We start from the raw sequence: 25,762 nt of genomic DNA on the forward strand, positions 1-25,762 counted from the left end.
CTTGGGTAAAAGCAACTTTTTTATGAGATACAGTTGCAGTGCTTAATGTTAGGATCATCAGATAAAAGTAGTTTTACCATTTTATTAAAATGAATTAAAATTCAGAAAGAGTTTTTTTTCTAATTCATAATCTTTAAAAGAAAAATAGTTAAAAATTGTTAAGGTACAGTCTTGGGATACATATCGTATCGTGAGCCGGGCATCACAATAACGGCATAATGTCATAACCCCAACAAATGGAGAGGGACATTACTGCCTGACATAATCAGTCGGAAGCAGAAAAAATAAAACTTACCCTAACTTTAACTCTAACCCTATCCCGGAAGGGTTCCAAATTGTAGCAAAATTTCCTCAAAGCTTAAAATGTAACTGTTAGGGTCACCAGTTAAAATAAAGTTTTTTTAGCCATATTTTAGCCACTTCCTGTTCTAGTCAAGGACTAGAACATGTGCATTTCTTCCTTTGTGCTTTTGTCAGTGATCCTTCTCTGACTTGACGGCCATCTGCAGGATCCAAATTGAAACAGCTGGACATGAGTATAAAAATCTGTCTGTGTTTGACAGTATGTATCAGAGGAACAACAAGCTGCAAGGCTGACAGGATTTTCTTTAGCCCCCACCCACACAGACACACAGCATCGAAGTTATTAACGGAGCTGCAATATTAAACCCTCGACAGTAAAGAAAGTTTGGAAACAGATGTCCAGGAGAGCGAGACTTTTATTTTGAAAACCAAATCGGTAAAGTTTTACTAGTTTTAGTTCTATTTCTAAAAGGATTTTTTTATTTTAGTTTTTTTTTAATATATGATCAAACACGCTTTCAGTGTGGAGCCGACAGTCAGAAACCATCCTGTGAATGACTGTAAAAAAACGGTATAATTTGATAAACCAAACTGAACTTTTCAACCACAAACATGATCATTTTAATATAAGTTACCACTACAGTTCTGAGCAAACACCTCGCTCAAAAGGTGTTACTTTCACAAGCAGTTAATTCAAAATATCATCATTTCTCAACTTCCTATCAGGTACTGTTTTCAGTGAACGCTATATTTAATCCTGAATGAACGACGACGCTGGGATTTCTTTTTTAGATTTGTTAGGTAACTTTTTAAAAAAACAATCAGGGTCAGAGATTGAGGTGATTTCACTGCTGTGAATAAAAGGGGAGCAGCAAACTCAGATTAAGACATTTCCACATTTTGTACCCTAGGAAGAAGAGAAATGTTACCTTTTAAAAATATTATTTGTTTTTTATGTAAAAAAAAGTCCTGGGATAAATCTTTAAATCCAAAGGACACTTTGTCAACCCCAGGCTACGACAGACATACACATTTACACTCATGCAAACTATTTGATACACTGTAAAAAAAAATGTCTGTCATTTTTACAGAAAAAAACAGTAAAATCATGACGGTTAACAATCATTATCGTGACAAAAGAAATTGACAGTTTAATTAATGGGTAACTTCCTTGAAGTCATAAATGTTCGTCATCCGTATTTTGTACTTAGAATGATTTAAAACTTTGATACATTATCTTTGCATCAGTAGTTGAGAATTGTTGCCTCATTAAAAACTAGGATCTACAAAAAGGGAAATTATTACTAAACTGAGTCAAAAATCTTTTAGCTCTATACTTTTGACAACAGAAAACTTGATTTAAAACTCAAAAATGTCACTGGAGTTTTTAATTTAAAAATGTTATTTTCAGTTCAATACATTTTGACAAGTTAAACCAGCATTTATTGTCCTAATTTTGGAAACAAATATTTAGATTAATGTTCTAAGAATCAATGCTAGATGTAGATTTTTGAGGGTTTATTAAGATGGGCCAAGTAGTTGCAATATTATATTCTTATTTTGTTCTAAATAAATCATTTTGATAATTTTTTGTCACTGTAATCAAACTGAACACCAATTAGGTACATGAAAACTCAAAAAAGGCAAACCCTTTGCTTCAAAATAGCAACAAAATGCTTATTATTGGGCTGTGTAACATTCATTTTGAAGTAATTCTTTTTAACACTTGGCCTATTTAGCTTATTTTTCTCTTTTTGAAAGCTTGTGTAAAACTCCTTGTTTCTAGATTTTGATATTTTATTACTCGGACTTGCTGCATGGACAGAAAAACGTACTACTTTCCAGTGATTTTCTTCTTAAAAGTAGTGATCTTTTCCTAATTTTGTCCTAATAAACTCCTTTATTGCAGTGTTGAGATTAGAGTCACCCATCAATGAAACCCATTTCTGGACTGGGAGGAAGCTGGTGTACCACACATGCTCTGGAAGATCATGCAAACTCCACAAATCAAGAACGCAGATGGGATTCAAACCAGGAGCTTCTTCCTGAGGGGAAACGGGCTAACCACTGTACACCAGCCTTTAAAAATATATATTAAAAAAAAGGGAACTGAGTGAATTTAAAGTTAAATAGATGATAGAAACATTTAAAAATATTTCCATCAAACCTGTTAATTTGTGACAGATGGAGCAGTGCTTCTGCAGGTGATGGAGCAGCTGTGGAGGAAGCCGGTGTTTTTCACAAAGACACATGGGGGCGGGTGACATTGACCCCGCAGGTTTGAATGTTTCAGGTGCACACATGCCGTGTTTGTTTGGGCCCGGCCCTGATTCAAACATTAACATGCAGACAGACTATCACACACATCCATCGGTGCGTGGGATGCCGAGAGAGCGTCCGGTAAAGCCTGTTTTCAACAAGCGATATCATAACATCTGAATTTCAAGAGCAACTGTTTACGATGCCTTTATTTAAAAAAACGCTTTTAACCAGAGACATTATAGGATCGATAAATAATAGGTACACACTTACAGAGCTTGTTGAAGTACATGTAGCAGCCATAATGTAATTATTTTCTGAACAAAGATATCAGCCCTCCAGTCAAGTGTTTAATGGTGTTTGAGTCGATAAGGTGTGTTAGCCAAACAGGTTCACATCTGACAAAAACGCTGGTCAGGCGGTCTTGTAGTTTGTTCACATTTACTTCCCCTTAATCATTTTTCTTTCTTGTCATCAAGTAAGCCACATTGGCTCACATTTCTTTAAGTGAGACTGTCTGTAATCTGGTTTATACTTTTATTTTCTTATTGTTTTTTTTTCTTTTCGCCCTTGAGGTGAACTTGCTGTGACGTTCCCCTCTCGGGAAAAGGAGCACCTGTCCCGAGTGTTTTCCATTTGTGAATCATTTTCTGCCTGCACGGCGTCGGCCTTGGAATAGTCAGAACCCCGCCGCCCGCCCCTCCATCTTGGCCTTGTGCAAACGCACACTTCAATGAGCACCACGGGGCAGCCTGCCAAAATGTATGCGCCGTGGACATTTAATCATTAATTAAAAGTGCATTTGGTTACCAGTCCTCTAACTAGGCTGTCATTTCTATGTGTTACTTTGTGAAAACAGTCAAACTTTTGTTTCCAGCTATATTGCTTAAGGAAGAAGTTGAAAATCTCTGCATTTACAAAAAGTGATGTTAAGTCAAGATAAAAAGTTTGTTTTATGGGTTTAAAATAAATAAAAGTAAAGTGTGAATATATTATTAGTCTTTTATGGCAGTAAACTCTGCAAAATAAGATGAAAAAAGAGAGAACTGGGTGCTGTGTTTTAAAAAAAAGTGTGATTCTCGTTGTACTAACCTGCACCTCTGAGTCAGCGCTGACAGGTTGCAGCTGGAACCAGGTGTCTTTCCCGTGATATTTCTGCAGGTCCTCTTTCTTCACCGCGACCTTGCCTGCGTACACATTAGCACACAAAGACAAATGAGCTCCACAACAACGCTCAACGTTCGGATGTGATCCATGGCGAGCGCACCACAACCCCCCCCCCCCCAATCCACGCAGGCGCCTGCATGTCCACGCATGCACCGTAAAAAATCCATTTGTTTAGCTGGTGTAGGCCCCAATGGAGCAGCAGACACACTGGTGGAGCGGCCTCAAGTCGACCCCAATGGGAATTAATTTTTGCTTGTACCTCCCACACAGAAACGGGAGCTTGTGGTCTGATCAAGTTCAAGAACAGACACACCCGACGAAATCAAAACAAACGTCTAACCACAAAAATGAGCCGGGACCTGTGTCACTTTAATGGTACTTATCTCTAAGTATCAACAGATTACTCTTTTATAATAGAATCAATTCAAAAAGCAGATTAACAGATTTTTAAGGGTATTTGAAAGATTTACAAAAAAAATCACTAAATCTAGTTAGTGGAGCATACACATGTGGAGGAGGGTAGAGCATCTACAAGTGAGACTTATCTATCTCAACACAAAAAAAACAACTTTTTTACTAATATTGGATCCAACACCAGCCCACAGCATGATCATTCTGCCTCCATGCCTAACACTTGGAAGGATGCTCTTCTTTCCTTACTTGCTCCTTTTTCTCCCCAAATATTTTTATTTTTACTGCTGCCACTAAAGAATCCCTGTTTCATTTGTACATAGTATTGATTTATTTCCTTCCTCACGTGGGAGTTATTTACTATATAAATATAGTTTGAATACCATTCAACCTTGAAAAATAAATATTTAAAGTAAAAAAACAAACTGATGATTAGAAACAAGGAAGCAGTTTGTTGAAACAGATTTGATCATGTTATATTCATTTTTGCTGTTTTATAGACATTTTTTATTGAGAAAAGAAAATATTAAAAAGGAGCCAAAAAGGTAATAAAATGTTTAATTTAAGCATCACATTTTTGAAATACAACTGACCTATTTTTTTTTTAATGCTAGTTATAGGTAAATGTTTTGACATTTCATTTGTTCTGCATCCTCTACATTGTTTTGCACAAGTTTTGTAAACTTATCACCTTAAAACAGGCAAAACAAAAACTACTATTAAGTTTTTAAACTCAAATGCAGAGTGAAAATGCATCTATGCTTTCCCCAAATTGCTAACACTGAAAGTGAAACTGTCGCTAGATCCGGCGGGGTCGTCCGGATGACTGAAAACTCTGCTGTTCTGACGTCAGTCGGGTCCAGACAAGAGAGGAACCGCAGGTACATCTGAGTAATGCGACTGTCAGCCGTCTACAAGTTATAAGCAGCTGCTGGTTGTAGCTTTTATTTTTAGACACATTCTGCTATGACACATTACTGACTCAGCATGTTGCTGTGGCAACAGAGACTGGAAACCAACCAGAGCCTAGAAGAATGCTCACATCTGGTGGGGGGCCATTAAAAAAAACACAGGGAGTAAAAGTTTTGCTGAGTTTGTGTGTTTATGCTTCGTCAGAGTCTCAGAGCCACGTCTGCGTCATGCACACCTGAGCACAACTGCAGACATCACTTGTGCGTTTAGCTACTTCATTTATAAAGATGTGCAACTTTTACTCTTTGGAAATGTGATACAAACAGACCAACATCAAACTATATGATGAGTCTTCAGAACAATTTAAAGGGCCTATACCATGCTTTTCTTAAGGCTTTCAGAGTAAACTATATCCACTTAAGGATAGGATGGAGGGTAGGATAGAGGATAAATGTGCATACCACATCTGAGCAGCAAAGCTAGTAGCTGAGCACTGCTAGCTGAGTGATGAAGCTAGTAGTAGCTGAGTACCGCTAGCTTTGTGAAGATATTGGGTGTTTGTGTTAGCCTGAGGGGGGTTCTGGCAGCACAGATTATTCCAGAAAGGGGTTGTTTTCACTTTGTGACATCAGCCCGTGAGAAGCCACTTGCTTTCATGAGTTGGGAGGGGCTGGTGCTCAGACCGCAGGTTTTTAGAGAAATGCTCAGAACTGATCAAAATATCGCTTTGGAGTTGTTTAAAGTGAGGAATGAACATTATAAAGTACTTGAAAGCTCAAAAAGTTGATTTTGCGTGGTATAGACCCTTTAATCTACCGTCTTTGGACAAGAAACAAAGTCAGGCAGGATAATTAATATTACACGGGTTCAAATATTTCAGTCTGGAGAAAGAGTTTCACTCTCTTGAAAAACACTTATAAAAAATGTCTGATGTCCCAGACTAACATGCACTTAGAGTAAGATGGCAAAATGATCAATTCAAGTCTACCGTGCATGTTGAAGAGGGAAGTGTCATGATCGGAGGTTGCTTGAAAACTCAGCTAATAGCTTAAATGTCATCTTTCCTTATTGTTATATTCAGTTTTTGTCGATCTGTTTTTGTGTGTGTTTGTGTCTTTCTTGTCCACGTGTTTCCTTTTTATGAGGAAGTCTTCTGGTGGAGGCCTGGCAAGTAGACCAATCAGACCTTAAAGCCTACCACCTGGATGCCAAGTCCAGTCCCACATAATTCAAGTTTTTCTAACATCAATTAGCTTTGTTGGTCAATGTCTCTTATTTTTATTAATATTTTGTAGAGAAATAAAGCAAACTTTTGTTTTCTTGTTTTGTTTAAGAATCAGACTATTTAGACCTGGTTTTAGTTATTTCATTTCTTTGACTCGAACATAGTCCCTACCTCCCCTCTGTTTTTTACTTAATAAAAATCCTTAAAACAAAGCACTTGTGTGTCTTACATTACTGTCTCCTAACACCCTAGACCAGGGGTCACAACCCTGTTCCTCACGAGACAATCAGAAATCAGAAACCAGGCTGATTCAATCCAGCTAATCAGCATCTATTGAAGCAGGGTTATCTGCAAAACAAGCAGGGCGGTAGCTCTGAAGGAACTCTGAACGAACCATCATGCGGACGTTAACAATTGTGTTTTTTGTCTCTTTTTTAATGGATGACCTTATTTCAATGGAAATAGTAGCTTTTTTCATTTATTCTCTACAAACTGTTGAAGCAGCTTTTAAAAAAAAAAAAAAAAAACTGTGTATAAAATTAGCAAAAAACTTGAGTCTATTAGCTTGTTTTTTATGCAAAAGTTGTCCGTTTTCTTTTCATACTTGCATCTTCAAAATCTACTTAAACTCTTTTAGAGCTTAAGCAGGGTTGCTGGAGCCTATCCTCACTATCGTTAGGCAAAGATGGAGGTCTTTAGACTGTGGGAGGAAGCTTGAGTGACTGAAAAAAGAAACATTTATGTACAAAGATTCCTGCTGGGATTTGAACCAGGGCCTTCCTGCTGGGAGGCATTCGGGCTAACCACTACAAAACCATGCAGGGAATTTAATATTTTCAGTGGCTAGCTAAATTAAACATCTCACTGGAAAGCTGTAAATGTACAGTAAATGTTAAGTTTAGTCTCTCAGCGGGTTGAAAGTGCTTCCACGACATTTTGCTGCACCAACAGATTTCTTAACTTATGTTGATTATTAAAAAAATGCATTTTTCTTTAAATATCATCAGACTATTTTAAAGAGATGAAGGAAATGTGTGTTCACCGATGCTGGAGTCCCTCCTGAACACATCCCTGTCAAAGATGTAGAAGGAGAGGTGTCTGAAAGTGCGCGGGATCTCGCAGTAGAAATCCTCTCCATAGAAGGGACTGTAACAAAAAAAAGAACATAGAAGAGGAAGTCTGTTATGGTTTTCATGATTTAAGACAAAAAAGTGATTAATCTATGTTGTTCCTTTATATTGCAACGTGATTTATTACAAAAGAGCTTAATGAAAGATTACACACAGGTTATTACGTTGGGACCAAAACCATTCTGTCGACTCATCAAATTAAAGTTATGTAATCTCGGTGCTACCTGACTGCTCGAAAGATTAATTGGTTAATCTGTAAACTGCTGCTGGATTTCCATGCTGTCCTGGAGAGTTTTTGGCTGGAGGGAGAGATTCAAATTAACTTTCACCTTCACAAACACATTTCAAACTCCTTCCTCAGTTCAGCATGAATATTTTCTTAATTCATTCCACTTTTTTTTTTTTTACTAGACTGCCGTGCAGCTGGTGTCCCCGCATCGACGGGCCACTCGTCCAAGGCCACTCCGACTTCCACAGCCGGATTTACCTAAATGATGACCACAGAGGCCACAGCTATGTGGATCTCGTGAGCGGAGCCCTCAGGGCTGCTGCTAATAATGACTGACTTCTTCCTTTTCTGTATAGGCATCAAGACGGACAGAAACTGATAGGAAAAAACATGACTGCATTTACGCACAAACTCAGAACTTTAAGTAATGTAATGTTAGCATACGACCCGAAAACATCCAACTAAAAGCAGATGTGATCAGATCATAGTTTAATCTATTTTGAAAGTGATCTTTTTGGCCTAATTTTAAAAAAAATAATTGTAGTTATATAGGATAGGGCTGCCACAAATTGTCGAGTAATAGAAGACTAATCGACTATTAAAATAGTCGACGACTAATTTAATAGTATTTAGTCGTTACTTTACATTGTATGGAGTCGAAGTGTGGTAAAGTTGAAAGTTATAATGGCATAATGCTAGCTTTTTGGACTATTTTGGCATTTATTACGATTTTTTTAGGCTATTTTGGAGTTTAGCTGATATTTCAGCTACATGCTAGCTGCTATGGCTAATTTATGCTTTTTTTCATTTTTTTTTTGGCTAATTTGGCATTTAACTAATATTTTAGCTGGCTATCAGCTTCTGTGTTTTCAGCTATCAGTTTCAGCATTTTTAACTATCAGCACTAGCATCTTCAGCAGCCAAATTCAGCTTACAGCATTCACACTAGCGTTATCACAGGTAATACTATATATCTAGTTTTTAATTAGTTTGAAGCTAATGATGGTTAAGATGTGTGCTTTACATCTAGTTTTTGCATGCCTCTATTTGTCGACTAATCGGAAAAAAAAGTCTGTGATTAGTCGACTGTTAAAATAATCGTTTGCGGCAGCACTGATCTAGGACATAGTTTCTGCAGATTGGCAGGAGTTCATCAGAAATTCACCTTTGAGTCGAAGGCAGGATGTAAATGTAGACGTACACAAATGTATTTGTCTGGAAGTGGATGCATTGGAATGGAGTGGAGCAGAGAGCTTGTGGACTGCCAATTGTAGATTTTGCAAGCTTTTTCCAACTGCATTTTTTCGTCTGCTCCTGATTCACGATTTGAATAAAAGAAATACTCATAAATGCTGTTGTCATCTTCAAAAAATGCAAAAAGGAGATTTAAAAACCCACTTTTCTTTGGAGTGGATCTTTAATGTAATTTTAGCTTATTTTTTACAATAATAATTATATATTATTTATTATATTTTTCATAAAAACAACTAAATAAACATGTAAGCCTTTAGAATAGCTTTAATTCTGCATTCCTAAACTTTGACCTTGTCTTAGTTTAATGTACTACTTCTCACATGTTCTCCTTTTCTCCCCATCTGGAGTGTATTTTACAAATGTGACACAACAAAAACGTATTGTTTTATCATTAGTTCCTAAAATTAGTTTCTTTTTTATTATTATTCTTTTCATAATTCACACACCAGAGCGACTTTTCCACAATCTTCGTCCTGAAGACCTCCTCTCGATCCAGGTTGACCGTGCAGTAGCAGTCTCTCATCTTGTTGGGTCCCGGGTATGGGGGGATGTTTTTTGCTTCGCCTGCACAAAAAAAGGAGGAAGGAGAGCAAAGAACTGTTAATGCAAAACCCTTTAGATTTTTTTCCCTTAAGCTGAAAGAGATCCTTTATTTAGAAACACTTGAAAGAGCAAAAAAAGATCTACAAAGCGTGTGTGTTGAGGACCAAATCGGCCCATCTCTGCCGAGGCAGCAACTTTCATATCAGACACACATATATCAAGCTGTGGCCGCAGAGACAGATGCACAATGCACAGCACGCCACACGTGCCCTTAGCGATTGTTGCGCCCTATCTGCTTTATCACAACTGTGAATGGAGGAATCTTTGTGCCACACTTCCTGAAATGTTGCAGAGGTTCATCAGTGCATACAACACGTGTGACAGCCTTTCGCAAGAATGCAGTCCAACCACCCACAAAGGCACACAAACCACCAAGGTGCTGCTCCGGTCCTGCAGGAGCGATATATTCAGCTTTATGGAGCTGTTCCTCATTCTGTTTCTTCTCGCCTCGGGGACCCACGGGACTGCACGGTCTACAGTTACACATGTGTTAACTAACATTGTCAGTGCATGCTCCAATAACACCAGCGTTTTGTTCATGGCAATCTGATGCCCCTGTGCTTTGTTTTGTCTTTAACCCAGTAGATTTCCTCACAAAAAAGCCTAATTACACTTTTGTCCACTCCTCTTAAAGGACAAAAACTCTCTGAACTGATTCGAGGTACCTTTCGGGCATTTCTTTTAATCCTCCCTTCAAGTATTTGTGGATATTTTAAATTCATTGCTTAAAAATCACACTGAACAAGTCAGCTAATTATGCAGCAGGCTCTATTGGAATTGTGTCAAGAAAAACCAAACAGAGAAGACAAATAAAATCAAAGCAAGATGTGACGGTAAACAAAGCCACAACGATTGAGAAAACGGAAGCGACGCAGCAAAAATGACCTTTGTGCTTCAGTCAACACAGACAACCTTTCCGGAAACTTGAGAGCGAATTCTGCATCTACTTAAAAACAGGTCAACAAAACTGTATAGATTTTGAAAACAGGAGCGTGTTAGCACATTAATTTTTGTGTTACCCATTCCTCTATAGCAGCAGCATGAACAGGTAAAGGACTTTAAGTAAGAATGAATGCTAACCTGTAAATCAAGTATGTGTTTATGTGTGTCGCAACAAGTTACCGGTACATTTACTTCCGTTACTTTCTGTAAATCTGTATTCCTAATGCTATGTAGCATGAGAACGTACATATACAGTATGTACCTTCCTAGCACTCTGGCATTTACATGTTGCTAGTTTTGGGCCTCTACGTACAAAACACCACAAAGTGCAGCTTAAAAGTTAAACTGACTGAAATTTGATGAATCTGGGACTCATATTTGGTAGTAATGTATGGGTAATGCCTTTTTTCAAAACACGGAAACAGGAAACAAACCGTTTTGCGGGTTTGTGTAATTATTTGACACCAAGTCTTATGTATCGGAATAGAGCTGTGAAAGACAAACCTGGAGCAAGATTTGAAAGATTTGCACCACTTTGACAATTCACACCAATGTGCTAGTATCAGGTAGTGACAGTCCAGTGTGAAACAAACAATGCTTGTTGAGGGTGGTCTTGAACGTACTGAGTAGGTAGCTTAAGAGTACTTTTACTGCACCAAACGTTTTACTTTGGCGTAACAACTCGTAATCTTACTCTACTATATTATTTTTTATGATTTCTTGTGACTCATTTCATTCCATTTATTTAAATTGTAACTTCCATGTTTTAAAATACATACAAATACATACAAATATTTAAAAGAATGTATTTGCCTGATTACTTTTTTTGGAATGAATTGGTTTATACACTGCAAACTAATTTATTATTGCAAATATTTGAAATCTTGCTTTTAGACATTGAAGATATTTTATCACGTTATACATTGTTTTAAAGTTCAATAAACATTTATTCATTATCATTATGTTGGAAACAGAAATTTAGATTTATGTTCCACAAAAAAGTCAAAGTTTTGGATTTAATGATGATTTATTAAGATTGTTTGCTCATTTTGTTCACATTTCATTCTAAAATGAGTCATTTCCACTTATATCTAGGTGGCTGGATGGCTCAGTTAGCTTGGTGTAGGACTGGAGCGCAGGAAACCAGAGTTCACTTCCCAGGGGTGCAATAAGCTTAATCCAGTGTGGGTTCTTAGCCAAGACCCTTCACGCTACCGCCTAACTTTGTAGCCACAACCAGACCCAAGTCTGGGTTTCCCTGTGCCTGTCTCAAGCCCGGATAAAATGCAGGGTTGTGTCAGGAAGGGGGCTCAAGTATAAAACTCTCTGCCGAACCACCTGGGTGAATCAGTGGGTCGCTGCGGTGACCCCTGATGGGATATGCCAAAAAGTGAACACTTGTTTGTTGTCTCTGCAATCAAACTGGTGACAAATAGATTCATAAAAACAAAAAAAGTACAAACGATTTGCTTATAACGAGCAAAAAAATACTTTTTATTGGGCTCTACCAACCCCATGTACTATGAAGTTGGATTTACGACTATTCTATTTGTTGTGAACTGTTGGTTGGGCTGCATTGTTGTGAAATGCTGTCACACAAGTTCATCTATTTGTTATTAACTGAAGAGGTAGAATCAATAAAATATTTTCTATCTTCACCTTTATGATCGTACCTTGCTTTATAAAACTGTACTTAATCCTATTTGTCTACCTTTGGAAGATGTACTGAATGCACATTGTGTGGAAGAGTATGTGGTTCTTTCATGAAAGAAAAAATCAAGTCAAACTTGTGGATATGAAAAACAGTGTTCTACAGAACTGCAAACAGAGGCTTCATGCTCTGTTCCTCTGAAAGGAAATGGAAGTTGTTGCAGTCGGATGCTCCTGCCGTGCATTCCTCCATCTCCACAGAGCTGAGACGGGAAGCAAACCACCTGCTATGATCCAAGCATGAGCAACTTTTAGACAGAAGTCTGCTTTCAACAGACCCTGACTGAGGAAAGTTGAAGAAAAAATAGCTGCACAATTTCGTTTCTGAAACATATCTACAAAATGTTTAATTAATTAATCGTTTTAAATGAGTGACTGAAAAAAGTACTAAAATCTTGTATTATTGCCTTTTTTGGGCATAGAGATGCCTGCTTTCTCTGTCAGTCAGTAGAAATGTACAAAAACAGCCTGTTTATGTATCAGTCATCTATCTTAAAATAGGAAGAAATGTTTGCAGCAACCTTAAAAAGGGTCTAGAAAACTGTACGAGTGCCTCCACAGTCCACTCTAAACATCGTGTGCAGGCCGTGCAGCTGAAAACTGAATAAAGGACGGACAGGGACACTGTCTAACTCACCTGTAAAAACACCAAACAATAATCTACCATGAGATTAAGCAATTTTTCCATTCCGTCAATCTGCATTCAAAGGCCCAGAGGACCTTTGAATGGGAAGCGACAAACCATATTTTTTAGCTTTAAATGAATTATTTAGAAATATTAGCTTTTATCAACCAATAGGTGTTATGTATGGAGGAGAAATATGCATCTGTTTAAAGAAAAAAGTGGATTATTCACATTTTTATTGATTGTTTTTTATCACTATAGTGGTTATTGTTTAAGAGGCAGTGCACTCTTACCCTTTAGCATTGTTATTACCAACTAAAAAGACAAAAAGGGAGTGTTGTGATGTTTTTCTGCATTAATCTGCATCTTTTATATATTAAAATCTAACAAATAATCTGCAGCTAACACAAAGTACTGAGGATTCACCAGCAAAAAAAAATAATAATAAAAATAAACAAATCTAACATGGTCGGATAAAAAAAAATTACTTTAAAAGCTAAATAATTCTCTGGATGAATTATTACACAACTTATCTAAGCTGCACAATATGATGTCCACCGAACTGTGTTCCCTCCATAACTTCTCCCTCCTATTTCTTCGATTATGATTTCATCTCCATCATGTAATCCCCGATTTCACCCCTGCACTCCCAAATTCCCTTAAATCTTTCAAATCCAATCCAATATTTCCTCCCGTTCTCACTCATAAGCAGTGACGTGTCCTGATCCTGTGTCGGTTGCATTATTGGGGTCATCAACAATAACAAAAGGTTACGGCAGCCCTAACCAGAACTGCAGGTATTTAAAAGTGATCACATGGTGTGGCTAATCTGCTTAAAATATGCAGAAAAACACATTAGATATAAAAAATAAGGATTTTTATTTCATTTTTATGATGAGAGATGCATGTTTTAATGTTTAAAAGTCATGAATAACCTCTTAGATAGATGTGGATGTTTATTTGTAGAGGGAGTGGAACGGGATTTCATCTAGAAAAAACAGACATCAAGTTTCAGGATGAAACACTTGATGTGAGAACTAGACTCGCCACATCCGTTCAGATGTTACGCAGATGTGTCCAAGCACGTCAGGAATAGAAAAAAATGCTGTCGCTGGTTGTTCATGGATCCTCGAACATTATAAGTTAACACACAAATAAATTAATTAAACAATAAATAGTATTAAATAAGAATTTAATCAAACTAATTAATATCTCTTTTTAGACTTTAGCTTCATGAATTACAATAGAATTTGTATTTGAGGATCCAAAGGAAAAAAAAACTGTGAAGTTAAATTGAATTTCATTTTACACAATCTTTTATTCATCATTTTTTCTGGTTTTAAGAATTTTAAGACATATTAATTGTGTTTGTTTTATGACTAATGCACTTTATCTTGCAACAACCTAATTTTAATTTCCTGTTTTTAGGCATTTTTAGTGTATTTTAAGTATTATTTTTAGTTATAAGTTATGTTTTTTAAATGCTGCACAGACCAGGGAGCACTTTTTGAATTTCACTGTACTAGTGATAATGACAAAAACAGTCTATTTGTCTGTGTAGACCCCAAACTCAATCTTTATACTCTTTTTCAAATATGTAGCAGCAATACAAAACAACAATGTGTTCAAGCCTGCTCTTAAGTATTCTGGATGTTGTATGGGTGATGAATGTTTCTGTTTTCCAGCATAAATTAACATCTCAATGATTATTTAATTTAAAAGAGTTGGTGGCTAAAACTCAGACAGGGTTTAAAAAACATTACATTTTTGAGAAAGGTCTTGAATCCCACCAACATTATTTGATCAGAGAGGGTTTAATCTACATTTTCTATAAGAAGAGGACGATCTTCAGCTGTTTTTAGGGGTGTGTAAGTCGTCAAGCAAACCCCCCAAAAAATGACAAACTGGGTCACTTATGTTGGAATCGTCTCTTTTTAGCCACATTTTAATGAAATAAATGATGCAAACATTTGGTTTGTCTGTCTGGAACCTCCAGACAAGCAGAACAGTCCTGGAACTGCACGCATGCAGAGCCGCATCCTGCAGCATCATCGCCAGACAGTGAGTAAGGGATGCTGCAACAGCTGATAGGAGAAAACAAAAGTCATGGTAAGTTTAATCTTAGAGTGGAAACTCATGTACTCCCCCCCTTGCCTTTTTATCTTATCTGTTTCGGATATCTCTTATGTTGCTACTTTCATTCTCTATTTCAAAATAAACCTCAACTTGATTTCTCTTTCTTATGTTTTGCAACACTTCCCATTTTTAACTTCCACTTCCTCTAACCTCGCCAGAGATGAGTGTTTCCTCTCCTCAAGATTGGATGGAAATATCATACGGATGAAAAATGTTTTACTATTTTGTTGTTTAAGTGGACTACCTAACTGTGCAAAAGCTGTGTGTGGGGGGGGGGCTTCTTTCACCTGCTGCCCTCAGGGAGAAGGTACAGGTCCATACAGGCCAGAACAGCCAGACTGGCCAACAGTCTATATCCACAGGCTGTGAGGCTTCTGAACTCTGCCCCTCTCTCGTCTCTGCCCCACTCTCATGGACAATAACCAGCTGGAACTGTCTCTCACTTGTTTACACACTGGGCTAAGGGGTATTTATTTATTATTATTATTATTATTATTATTTGTAAATGTGAAGTATGGAGTACAGATGCTTTAAACGCAATTTCGTTGTTTCTCTGTGACAATGACAATAAAATTGAATTGAATTGAATTGAATTGAATTGAATTGAATGACAGGGCCACACTAAAGACAGAGAACAAGCAAAAGTCGAAAAGAAAAAAAAGGAAAGGCAAGAAGGGGTTTCCTCCCCTGCTAAAACACCAAAAGAAAAAGAGGCAAGAGGAGATAAAAATGAGGAAACACGAGTGATTGAGGAGATGTAATTGACGGCGTGAATGTCCAGCTTTGTCCTTCTCCCACTCTGCTGGCATGTTTCAGTCGGCCAGGCGTGCGTACAGTTACAGGCCCGCCGCTTGACTCGTTACTCTAATCTTCTGTGACATGAACACATTTGAGGACACACAGGCTCAGGCCTGGGAAACACAGGCTTTAAGGAAAGAAAAAAAGGAGGGGGGGCAGAGAAAAATACATGCAGTGTACTCAATTGAGTGTGAGGAAGAGTACAGAGAAAAAGAGAGAAGTCAGCCAGATAGAACACTGGGGCGCAGTTAGCTTTGGAGAAAGCTACAACAGGAAATGAGATGAGGAGAAAGGAATTTCAGCTGGATCCAAGACGACGAGGTTTAAAAGTAGCAAACAACCCAGTTACCCCTGAGAGAGCACATGTACCGAGAGTACAGAGACGGGGAGGACATTCATGGAAACCCGTTGGTACGTCTCGCCTCTTTTGATTGTTCTTTTTTTGGGGTAAAAATACATGACAAGAAGTGAAACCAAAGCGGAGGGAATGCTGTCTTTCTGCACACGATTAAACATAAAACCATTACTCCCACACAGACTGGGCCGAGGCCTTCCCATGAGCACAATCCCAGCGAGGGCTTTGATCCTGCACGACTTCTTTATCACCCACTGTAACCTGAGTTTACTTTCATTGCACTGTCAGTACATTTCAAAGGCTGACTATTCATTTTGAAACAAAGTTCAACATCTTCTGATCTATTGTAAAAACGTTCCCAGTGGTCTTTTAATTATGATTTTGCCATTTTAGCCAACATTTTTAAAAAGTCATTTTCCATGACTTAGCTTCTGCAGTGCGGCAGGAGTTCATCAAAAATTTGCCTCTGATTTGTAGGCGGGACTGAGTGAGTCTTCCCTCATTTCCCATCATCTATTTGCTTACATGCTCTCCAACTAGCTTACAGACCTTCACAACCACAAGCTAACATTAGCGGTGCAACAAAAATGGCGAGCAATATTGGAGTGTTTTCTAAGACACGCATCTGAGTTGTGGGTGGGACAGTTGACACAGAAGTTAGCCTTGTCTAATTTCCCATCAACTCCCCCTTTTTTTACACTTTATTACACTCTCTCGCTAGCTTATAGCACCTTACAGCCCTAAGCTAACAGGGTAGCAAAAAACGGTGAGGATAATCTAAGCTTTCCAGCTTTGAGTCAGATGGCAGCTCAGACCAGGAAAATTAAGATGTTGATGGGTCTATTTATCTGCAAGTGGATGTATCCATGGACATTACATAGAGAAAACTGGACTGATTATCTCCTCCCCCCTCAGAAGTACCCACTGGTCCCAGAAAGTCAAAATCCCATAGACTTCTATTGAAAAAAACGAGCTATTATTCAATCATTCTGTTTGTCAGGATGACCATTCTTGCTCTGGTGTCAATTTTAACATGTTCTTGCTGAACCCAATTTTTTTCCATGATATATTTTCTTTATCGCTAGTTATTCAAGTTACAAACTAGCCAATCAGAGAGAGAAAGAGAATGTGGTTCCCACTGGTCCAACCTCAAATGTTTGAAGCATTTGATTGACAGATTCTCAGACCAATCACTGCTTGCTAACGCTATCTGGTCCCAAAATGCCAAAATCAGGCAAAAATCTGTACTGTGGAAAAATGGCAACTGAATTGACTTCCTTTTGTTGGAACCTGAGGTAACAGGCTTGTTTGGTTCATCTCTACTCAAGTCAGTGGATGTATCCGAATCGGAGCGGGGAAGGGAGACTTTGGCCTGGCCATGGCAGTTGGCGTGTCACAAACCCGAGCAGGTTTAGATCCAACACAATTTAAACAAATTTAAACTTAGTTTTAATCTTAAACTCTTTTATATATGCCCATCATGGGAAAAATGTTACAAGAACATGTTAAAAAACACACACACACAATTTTCATTGGAGTGACTTTTTACAGCATGATGACATGTTGATTTTTTTTTTAAGTCAAAGAATAATCTGTTGATGGTTAGCACTTGCAATTGTCTTAAAAGGAGTTTAAAACCAACTTAAACTAATTCTGAACATGCTATCATTTAACCTAAATCATCATTGGACATTTTGGCAGAAATGTCCAAATATTGTAGTTCATCAAACGACCACTAGGGGTAGTCTTCAGAAAGAAGTTTCTTCCCATTGACTCTTATTGGCAGGTGGGTGGAGTCAACAAATCTCTTCCTTCAGCGTGTCCCGCCCATTTTTCAGACCGAGTTGGTTGGAGTAAACTCTGCTCAGTGTGGCCGTCTCACTTTAGAATTTTGGGAGAATTTTACTTCAAATATCTATACTCAATGCTGCTCATTTTTCCAATACAGGAACAAGAAACTTATACATTATTCAATTAATCACACATATCTACAAATGTGAGCTAACAGAGAGTTCAGTTAGCTTTTTATCCAGCAGTTAGGAGGGAAAGTTCAAAAACTAAAACATGACAATCCTGGATGCCAAAAGTCAGTTCCATCTTTAAATAACCCAGCACTGAACATGCTGACAGCCCTTGCAAAGATCTATGGTTTTAATCATTTTGTGGTCCAGGGCGTTCAGCTGCATTAGAGGAAATGTGGCAACAAGCCACAAAAATAAACGATGCTTCCTCAAAGGCCTACAGCTTTAATTAGGAAGGGGTTTTTGTTTTTTAGCCATATTACTGAAGTGCTTTTATGCCTAAAAGGCTTAATCTGAGCCTCTATGCTGCTCTGGCTGTTCAGCTGATTGTTTGAAACTGTAGCTGATTTATTCTGCCCGGACTACAAATGAGTCTTTTCAAAGAGCTCCGTTTGAAAGTCATTCCTGATTCCTTCTGACAAAGGATCTCATTCTGTCGTCTGACGTGACAAACTGAAAAGTTTTAAAAATAAACCTGCATGCTTTCATGGGTTTTCTTATTTACATGTCCAGTGCAGAATAACACATTCAAATAAGGCTGCTGCCGTAAACACAAATTTGTAGCACTGCAGTACAGAACACTTTCACTCGTGTTTTTCAAATCATGACTCATGTAGCGAGTGTGTAAAAGATGCTGAGTGAAAAAAAAAAAAAAAGTGGTATGAAGGGATGCAGGGAGGCCTGCTGCAGGGTCTGGGGCCCTCCATTCTCCGGCATTCCCCTCAAAACATTTGCTCTGGCTGGATACTTTTTAGAAAGACTTCACTCAAACGGCGGGGAGGCCATTATGGTCAAACGCAGAAAGTCATTCCCGACTGTTTAAGATTACAAGCTGCAAGGATATTGTCTTGGACGTTGATAAGCCTCTTGATTTATAAAGAAATGATTCCTTTAAATAACTGTCACTCAAACAAATGACTCAAGCAAAAGAAAAAGATTGATTTTAAAGTGGACTGGATGAAAGCCCAGTACATTTAGGTCTGCAGCAGCAGAATCCACTGCCGTTTGTTCCGCCTAAACATGTGCAATCAGTACTTCTAGTCAGAAACTCGCCGCCACCAAAGAAACGACAATTAGCTTTAAGTGGATCTGCTGCAGAGCGAGTGGAAACACCGCGGAGGAACAAGGCCAGTTCTGGTTACAGACTGTTCACTGCAGAAACAGAATACAGTTACTGATCAAACTCGGCCTCCGTTTCAGCGCGGGCTGGAAGCTAATGTTCACACCAGTTCGTCACTCACGATGGAAAATCTGAGTGAAGCAAAAAGAAACAATTATGCGAGCGCACACCTTTATGGGCAGCAGAAAGTTTACTTGTCAGAGTCAGCTGGTGGGCCCATGCGGGTCGGGGACGTCTTAAAAACTGAGTTTTGTTACAAGTTAGAATGGGTAGATTTGACTGGGAGGAGCTGCCACGACTGCTCTGCATTAGCACATGAGTCAGGACACAGTTTAACCTCAATCCTGCCTCCAGGCTTTTTACCCATTTACAAAATTCTGAGAATACAGTTTGCGTTTGGGCTTAAAAAAAAATTAAGATAAAAAAGGAAAAAAGGTCAACCCTTGTACATTCCTCTCCGCTTCATTCACTCACAAACACCCTGGAAAGCACAATGAAAAGATGATATGATCGTTTTTCCAGGCACAGTCGAGGGAGTGTGACTTGAGCGCAGGTCCCTGCATCTCATGTTATCAGAGGGAAACCAGCGCAACTCCATCAGTGCGTGTTTGTAGACGGATCTGCTAGCAAAAACACTCAAACTTCTCTGCTTTCAGCACGTGTGGACTGTCTGCCTGTACACTTATGTCCTGTCTCCTTCAGAATGAACAGGTAGAAGTGAAAGGACTTCTCCTACAGGGCATCTGAAGGACAGGCAGACTGAGTGACACCCTGGGAGAGCTCTGCAGCCCTTTATTTACCCCTGCTGGTCCTGCATGATGGGCCTGTGGTTACACTTCCTACTATTCCTGGTACTGTGTTCTCGTGGAGGACACATTAATTACACAAGGAGAACTGCCGTACCCAACTTGGATTAGTGCAGCGGCCTAAAGTTGCGCCTGAACGGTCAACCCACATGTTTACAAGAAACTTCACAGAGAGCTCGCCCTCCAGGACAAAATGGAGAACTTGACACAAATGACTGTATGCACACCACGGCCACAAAACAGTCACGATTCCAAATGGAATGTAAACTTGGGCTGTATTTTGCTGGGGTGGTTAGCCGCCAACTGGCGCCAATCTGTGTGAAGTTTGCATCGTCCTGCCATGCGTGTGTGGGCTTTTCCACCTTAGGTTCACAAACTCAGATGAGAGGTCATCATATATTTTCTCAAGTGTACAGTTGGATGACCAGGTTGTATTAAAATGAAATAAAGTTGTGTGGGGTTAGATTAAATGTAACCCATTACCTACATATAAATTCCACTGCAATTAAGCTGACAAAGGGTCATTGAAGATGGCAAGAATCTTCTTTTCAGTCAGGAATGTTGAATCCCTGTTTGCTCAGCTGTCAAAGGGGAGCAAGGGACATTTCATTTTAATTCTTACTTTAACTTAACATTGTTCTTTTTTTGGCTTAATTGGCCAAACACCTGCAGCCTTAATTCAGCCTCAATTTATTTATCTACTCTTCTTTTGAAGAGCTTTTGCAATTGTAAATGATAAATGGCATACATTTATATATTTCACTTTAAGGTCCAATGAGCTTTATGCTACGTACACACCAGGGATGTGATGTGCATTCAAGAACCCATGTTCTTGTGATTGGTATCTATGCTACCTGATACCAACACATGTTGGAAGAGAGTTGGTGCAAAATGTCAAAGTGGTGTAAATCTTGCAAATCTTGATCACAACTTTCACACCTCTATGCCACTGTATGAAAGACTTGGTTTCATATAAGTCCAACCGGGCACAAACCGCAATTATTAATTTCTCCTTTATGATCAATATGATCATATTTCAATGTCAAAGTCCCTGATTGGTGCATTTTAACTGGTTTCACTTTTAATAAGTGTTCAATAGCCAGTTGTTTTGTAAGTAGAGCCCAAAAACTGACTTAAAAACTTCCATAGCAACACATGAATGCAAGAATTTTGAAAACAGAAATCCAAAATGCACATTTACATACGTGTACGTAGACTTTTTTATCGAAAGTGGTCACTTCGATGGGTAATGAACGGTGAACATAACCTTACAGTCACCCATGTACACACACATTCACACACGTATGGCTTACACTGGTGCCAACCGAACCTATACGGATCAGGAGCAATGTGGGGTTCAATGTCTTCCCAATGGAAACTTCAACACATGGAGGGTCAAGGTGGGAACCGAACCTGCGATCTTCCAATTAGAGGTCAACCTCTACACCACGGCTGCCCAAATGCGTAACGAAATCAACCATTTTCTTCTCATCATTGAGCAAACTTTCTTCAGATCTATACTATAAATTGCTACATCATTGAATGGAAACTGAATGATGCACCAGTACAGTCTCTGAAACAGTTCAACTGTGGGGCACCAACATGATCTTTTACTTTGTTGGCCACTTTACTGAAAAAGAATCTAAAAGCTTCTTCATCCTGTGACGACTGAGAACCTGTCTACGGCATTTGCCCAACAGTAGTTGTTATAGGCTCCAGCAACCTTGTGACCCTGAAATGGATTTAGAAAATAAGAATAATTCTTTGCACAAAAGAGAGTTTAAAGAGAGTCTGCATTCCAAACCTTCAAATGATAAATACTCTTCAGATCACAATTTAGGTTTTCATGGCTTACATTCTTTCTCTGTTTTGGTTCAGTGACGTGTCGCCTATAACACCAGCCATAAACAGTTTATGCACATAGAAGTGACCTCTTTTGAACCAAAGGGCACTTGAGGGCCTTTTAAGGGAATTATTTTCATTTAGTGGCTTCATCAAGTCTAGAGGGAAATAGCATTCAATCACTGACACATTCTTCCATTAGTGTTACCGACAAATCCATTCACTTACATGATGAGGCGGAGAAAGCTGTGAGTGATGTAATATGAATCCAATTCCCATTAGACAACCAGTTAAGTCTGCTGCTGCGTGAACCTAGCATTTATCTCCCACAACACTGGGCTTTATCTTTTTTTTAAAAAACCATCATGTTTTTCAGTGGACGGTGGTTTCAAGAAGAGGTAATAAAACCAAAAAAACTCTAGAAAATATATAACAAACTAAGCAAAATCATAGTTGATGCATGTTTCTATCAGAAAACTCAACCCATTTACCCATTTATTGGGTATCCAATAAATAAGCCAGATGTCATCCACTTCAATCACAAACAATGAAAAGAAGAGAAATTGGAATACTGTAATTCATGGAGTACAAGTTGCATTTTTTACAAAGTTCAACCAGGAGTGCGACTTATACTTAGGAGCAACTTATTTGTGATTTTCTAAGCATAAATAGGCATAAATAGCATAAATAGTCTCATATATTTATTACTCTTCTACTAACAACCAGTTGTCCTTTAGCAATAGTTTCCCACTAATTATCATTGCTGGAGGGCACTAGGTGTGCGCTTTAGAATTTGCTACTGACATCATCACAGAAGGAGAACGATCAGATTCTCCTCCATGTTTATTTTAATCAACACTTCAACATTCTATAAAATCTGATCGTTCTCCTCCCGAGCTTTAATTATATTTTTTCTTATTTGCATTGATACGTTATTATTCTTGCCTTTATTTTTTCCTTTCTCTGATCAATGTGGGACATTTTAAATTGATTCAAGTATTGATAAATGAAGTATCGCAATATTTTATTGAATCAATATTTTCCTGCACCCCCACTGTCTTCCCTGCAGATTTTTTTCTTTAGTCTACAGCTGCCCAACCAGAGTCTTCACGATCTTCCACCCTCCTGGCTGTCTTCCAGCTCTCTCTGCGTTGCTTCCTGCTAATCACCTGGATCAGGTGTGTTCAGTCAGTCAGAATGTGGAGACACCTAAGTCAGCTTATCAGCAGCTAACAGTGCAGAGAGGGCTAAAAAACAGGCAAGGTGGTGGATTGTTTTTTTTAAACACTTCTTAGGTTCTTATGTTTCACATTACACAACTGCGGACAAGTCTACATGTGAGGAAGCAAACAAAACAAGCTCACTGTCCCACGGCTGGTCAGAAATCCACAGTTCAGTGGGTCTGAGTTTGTAATAACTAAACCAGTTGGACGGTGAAGTTAAAGATCTCCATTTATTTCACTGGGTTCTTCAAAGGGACAATAGTAATGTGTACCGCAAAAATGTTCTACATGTGTCCCAGGCTTTTTCAAGCAGTGTTTCACACAGCAGCAGAGGCCAAATGCACATATGTTGTTGTTAATTAGCCCCGACTCCAGCTGTGCCACTGAGAATTAGCGTCTCCGAGCGCAGAGTCGCTGACAGATGAAGAACAGTCTGCTCCTAAATGTGAGACACCACCTCTGTCCCCCGCTCTGCATCCCACTACATCTGCTTTGTATTAGCTTGTTGCCATGCAGGAAAAAACACAATTCTTTTGTTGTCTATCCCAGCCAATCAGGAAGTGAATTGAGGGTAGTTTCCTGTTTCCTGTGTTCCCCAGACGGCACTCAGAGCTCAGTAGCCTCACGCCGTTTCCGTCATCCGTGGACTCCTCCAGGAAACTGGGAAGAGTCATAGCCTGGCAGAGTATGCTATCTCAGCTCCGAATGTGTGTCAGCATCGGGGCTCTGAGTCATCAGACTGGGGCAGCGCCGTGTCAAAAGGCAACCCCTTTGTCAAAAACAACATGATGCAAGGGTTTCGCAGACATTCCCGGGAGCGGGACGCCGTGGGGATCAGGCGGACATTGAGGACGGTTGCTGCTTGGTAACGCCACAGCATTGAACTCTATTACAGAAGAAGGAAGGGTTGGAAGTGAAAACAACATACATGTACTTCAAGAATGACACACTCTAAGACCTTTATCTCACTGTGACGACATTTCCAGGTGGAAACTAAAAGGAAGTTCATTGACTTTTACCCGTGAAAGACAGATTGTTCTCACAATTTGACAGGTTGTAGTTGTACAAAACCCAAAACAAGAAGAACAAATGACCAAATAACTTTTTAGTTACTTCAGTTCCACATCTTGATCATAAAAATTTTAGAAAGCTTCATATTTTGAAGGCCTCAGACTTATTATGTATTTGTTTGTAGTATTTCCCACAAAAACATTGACTTGTTAATCTTGCTCAAATTAGGTTTTTCAATCAGGAAAAACAATCCGGCATTGCACTGATTTATTTTCCAGTGGGGTGGTGGTCTAAACTTGCACTTCCCTTTACTGAACTGGATATGCATATGTCCAGCTTAGGAACAAGTCCTACAACTCTGCGCTTTGTTAACATGACTCAAAAGCAGACGTATATCCTAGAAAGATGTCACTTCCTGTGAAAAGGTCATTTAGTCGTTCCAGTTTCATTCACTTCAGCTCCAAGAATTCATTCAGAAAAAAATGCTGCAATCTAACGAGGCCTTTGAGACTTCCATATAATGACCATTTGCTAAACTCTCAGGGTGGTTCTTTTCTGGCTGTTTTCCTGCAGATCTGCTCGTAACGACTGTGAAATATCAGCGTTTGATTGAGAGGGAGAGTGGAGCGAGGCCGCATGGTGCAGGCTGGCATCGTCACGAAGCCCCACAGCTTTGGCGGCTGTTTGTTTTCATGTTTCTGTCCCTGCAGCTCAAACCCGCTGTCACATGTTTGGAGTCAAAACACACTGGACAGCACAGACAGGATGAGCGAGGTGCCAGGTGTCAGTCAGTCTCGTCCTGACCTCCAGATTGAACTTAAGAGCAACCGACAGGAAACAAATAGATTAACACTTTATTTAGCAGGACTACATGATTCAAATGTAGTCAACTCCGGTAATCTTTTGATGTATTGTAAAAGCATTCTCGGTGGTATTTTAATTATAATTATGCTATTTTAACTCAAATCTAAAAACTTTTGTCCTTTTATAGGACATAGTTTCTGCAGAGAGACTGGGACGAGACTGTTTACTTAGAGCAAGTCTCCCCTCCTTCCCATGATCACTTTATTTACACTCTCTCCTGCTAGTTTACAGCCACTAATACCCTCAACCTAACATTAGGGGTGCAACAATAATGGCGAGCAATATTGGTGCTATGCAGTTGTACAGTTTTACGCTAGATACCAGCTTAAATGAGGAAAACAAAGACATACAAGAATCTATTTGTCTACAGAGCTTGTGTAGGTTCTACATCAAGGCTACACGCTTTTTCTAATTTCTTCTCCTGATTCACAATGATCGGAATTTTTAAAAAAAATGCTCATAAATGCTGTTTTATGCACCAAAAATCACAATCTTCGTCTGCGTGTCTTTAAAAAATGTAATAACGAGTTTATAACCTAAATAAAGCACACAAATGTTCAATAAATTTTGTCAAATGTGACTGAATTATTTATGTCTAAACCAAATTCATGTTAATCAAAAATGCTACTATAAGTAGTATTTTAATATTATTGTTACTGTAATGGTGTGATTATGAAAGCTTGTACAAATGTAAACACATACAATCAGTCATGATTTGCATGCTCCATTCATGGCTCCATTCATAAGATATGAATGCAGCATTAGCCTCCTTTAGATCAGGGGTGTCCAATGGAGAGCAGCACTATCTAAATATAG

At 38.7% G+C, this 25,762-nt stretch overlaps 1 protein-coding gene across 1 annotated transcript in view; it reads right to left on the bottom strand.

Moving 5' to 3' along the window:
* The window catches only part of rasa3 (RAS p21 protein activator 3), a 51,287-nt gene that overhangs the window by 23,948 nt on the left and 1,577 nt on the right, over positions 1-25,762 (bottom strand). Inside the window, exons 2-4 of the mRNA XM_024294768.2 lie at positions 9,337-9,454; positions 7,320-7,423; positions 3,655-3,749 (exon numbers count right to left, since the gene is read on the bottom strand). Of these exons, the coding sequence (XP_024150536.1) occupies positions 3,655-3,749; positions 7,320-7,423; positions 9,337-9,454 (317 nt within the window). The remainder of the gene's footprint in view (positions 1-3,654; positions 3,750-7,319; positions 7,424-9,336; positions 9,455-25,762) is intronic.

This window comes from Oryzias melastigma, linkage group LG3 (assembly GCF_002922805.2).
Source record: "Oryzias melastigma strain HK-1 linkage group LG3, ASM292280v2, whole genome shotgun sequence".
NCBI classification, from domain to species: Eukaryota; Metazoa; Chordata; class Actinopteri; order Beloniformes; family Adrianichthyidae; genus Oryzias; species Oryzias melastigma.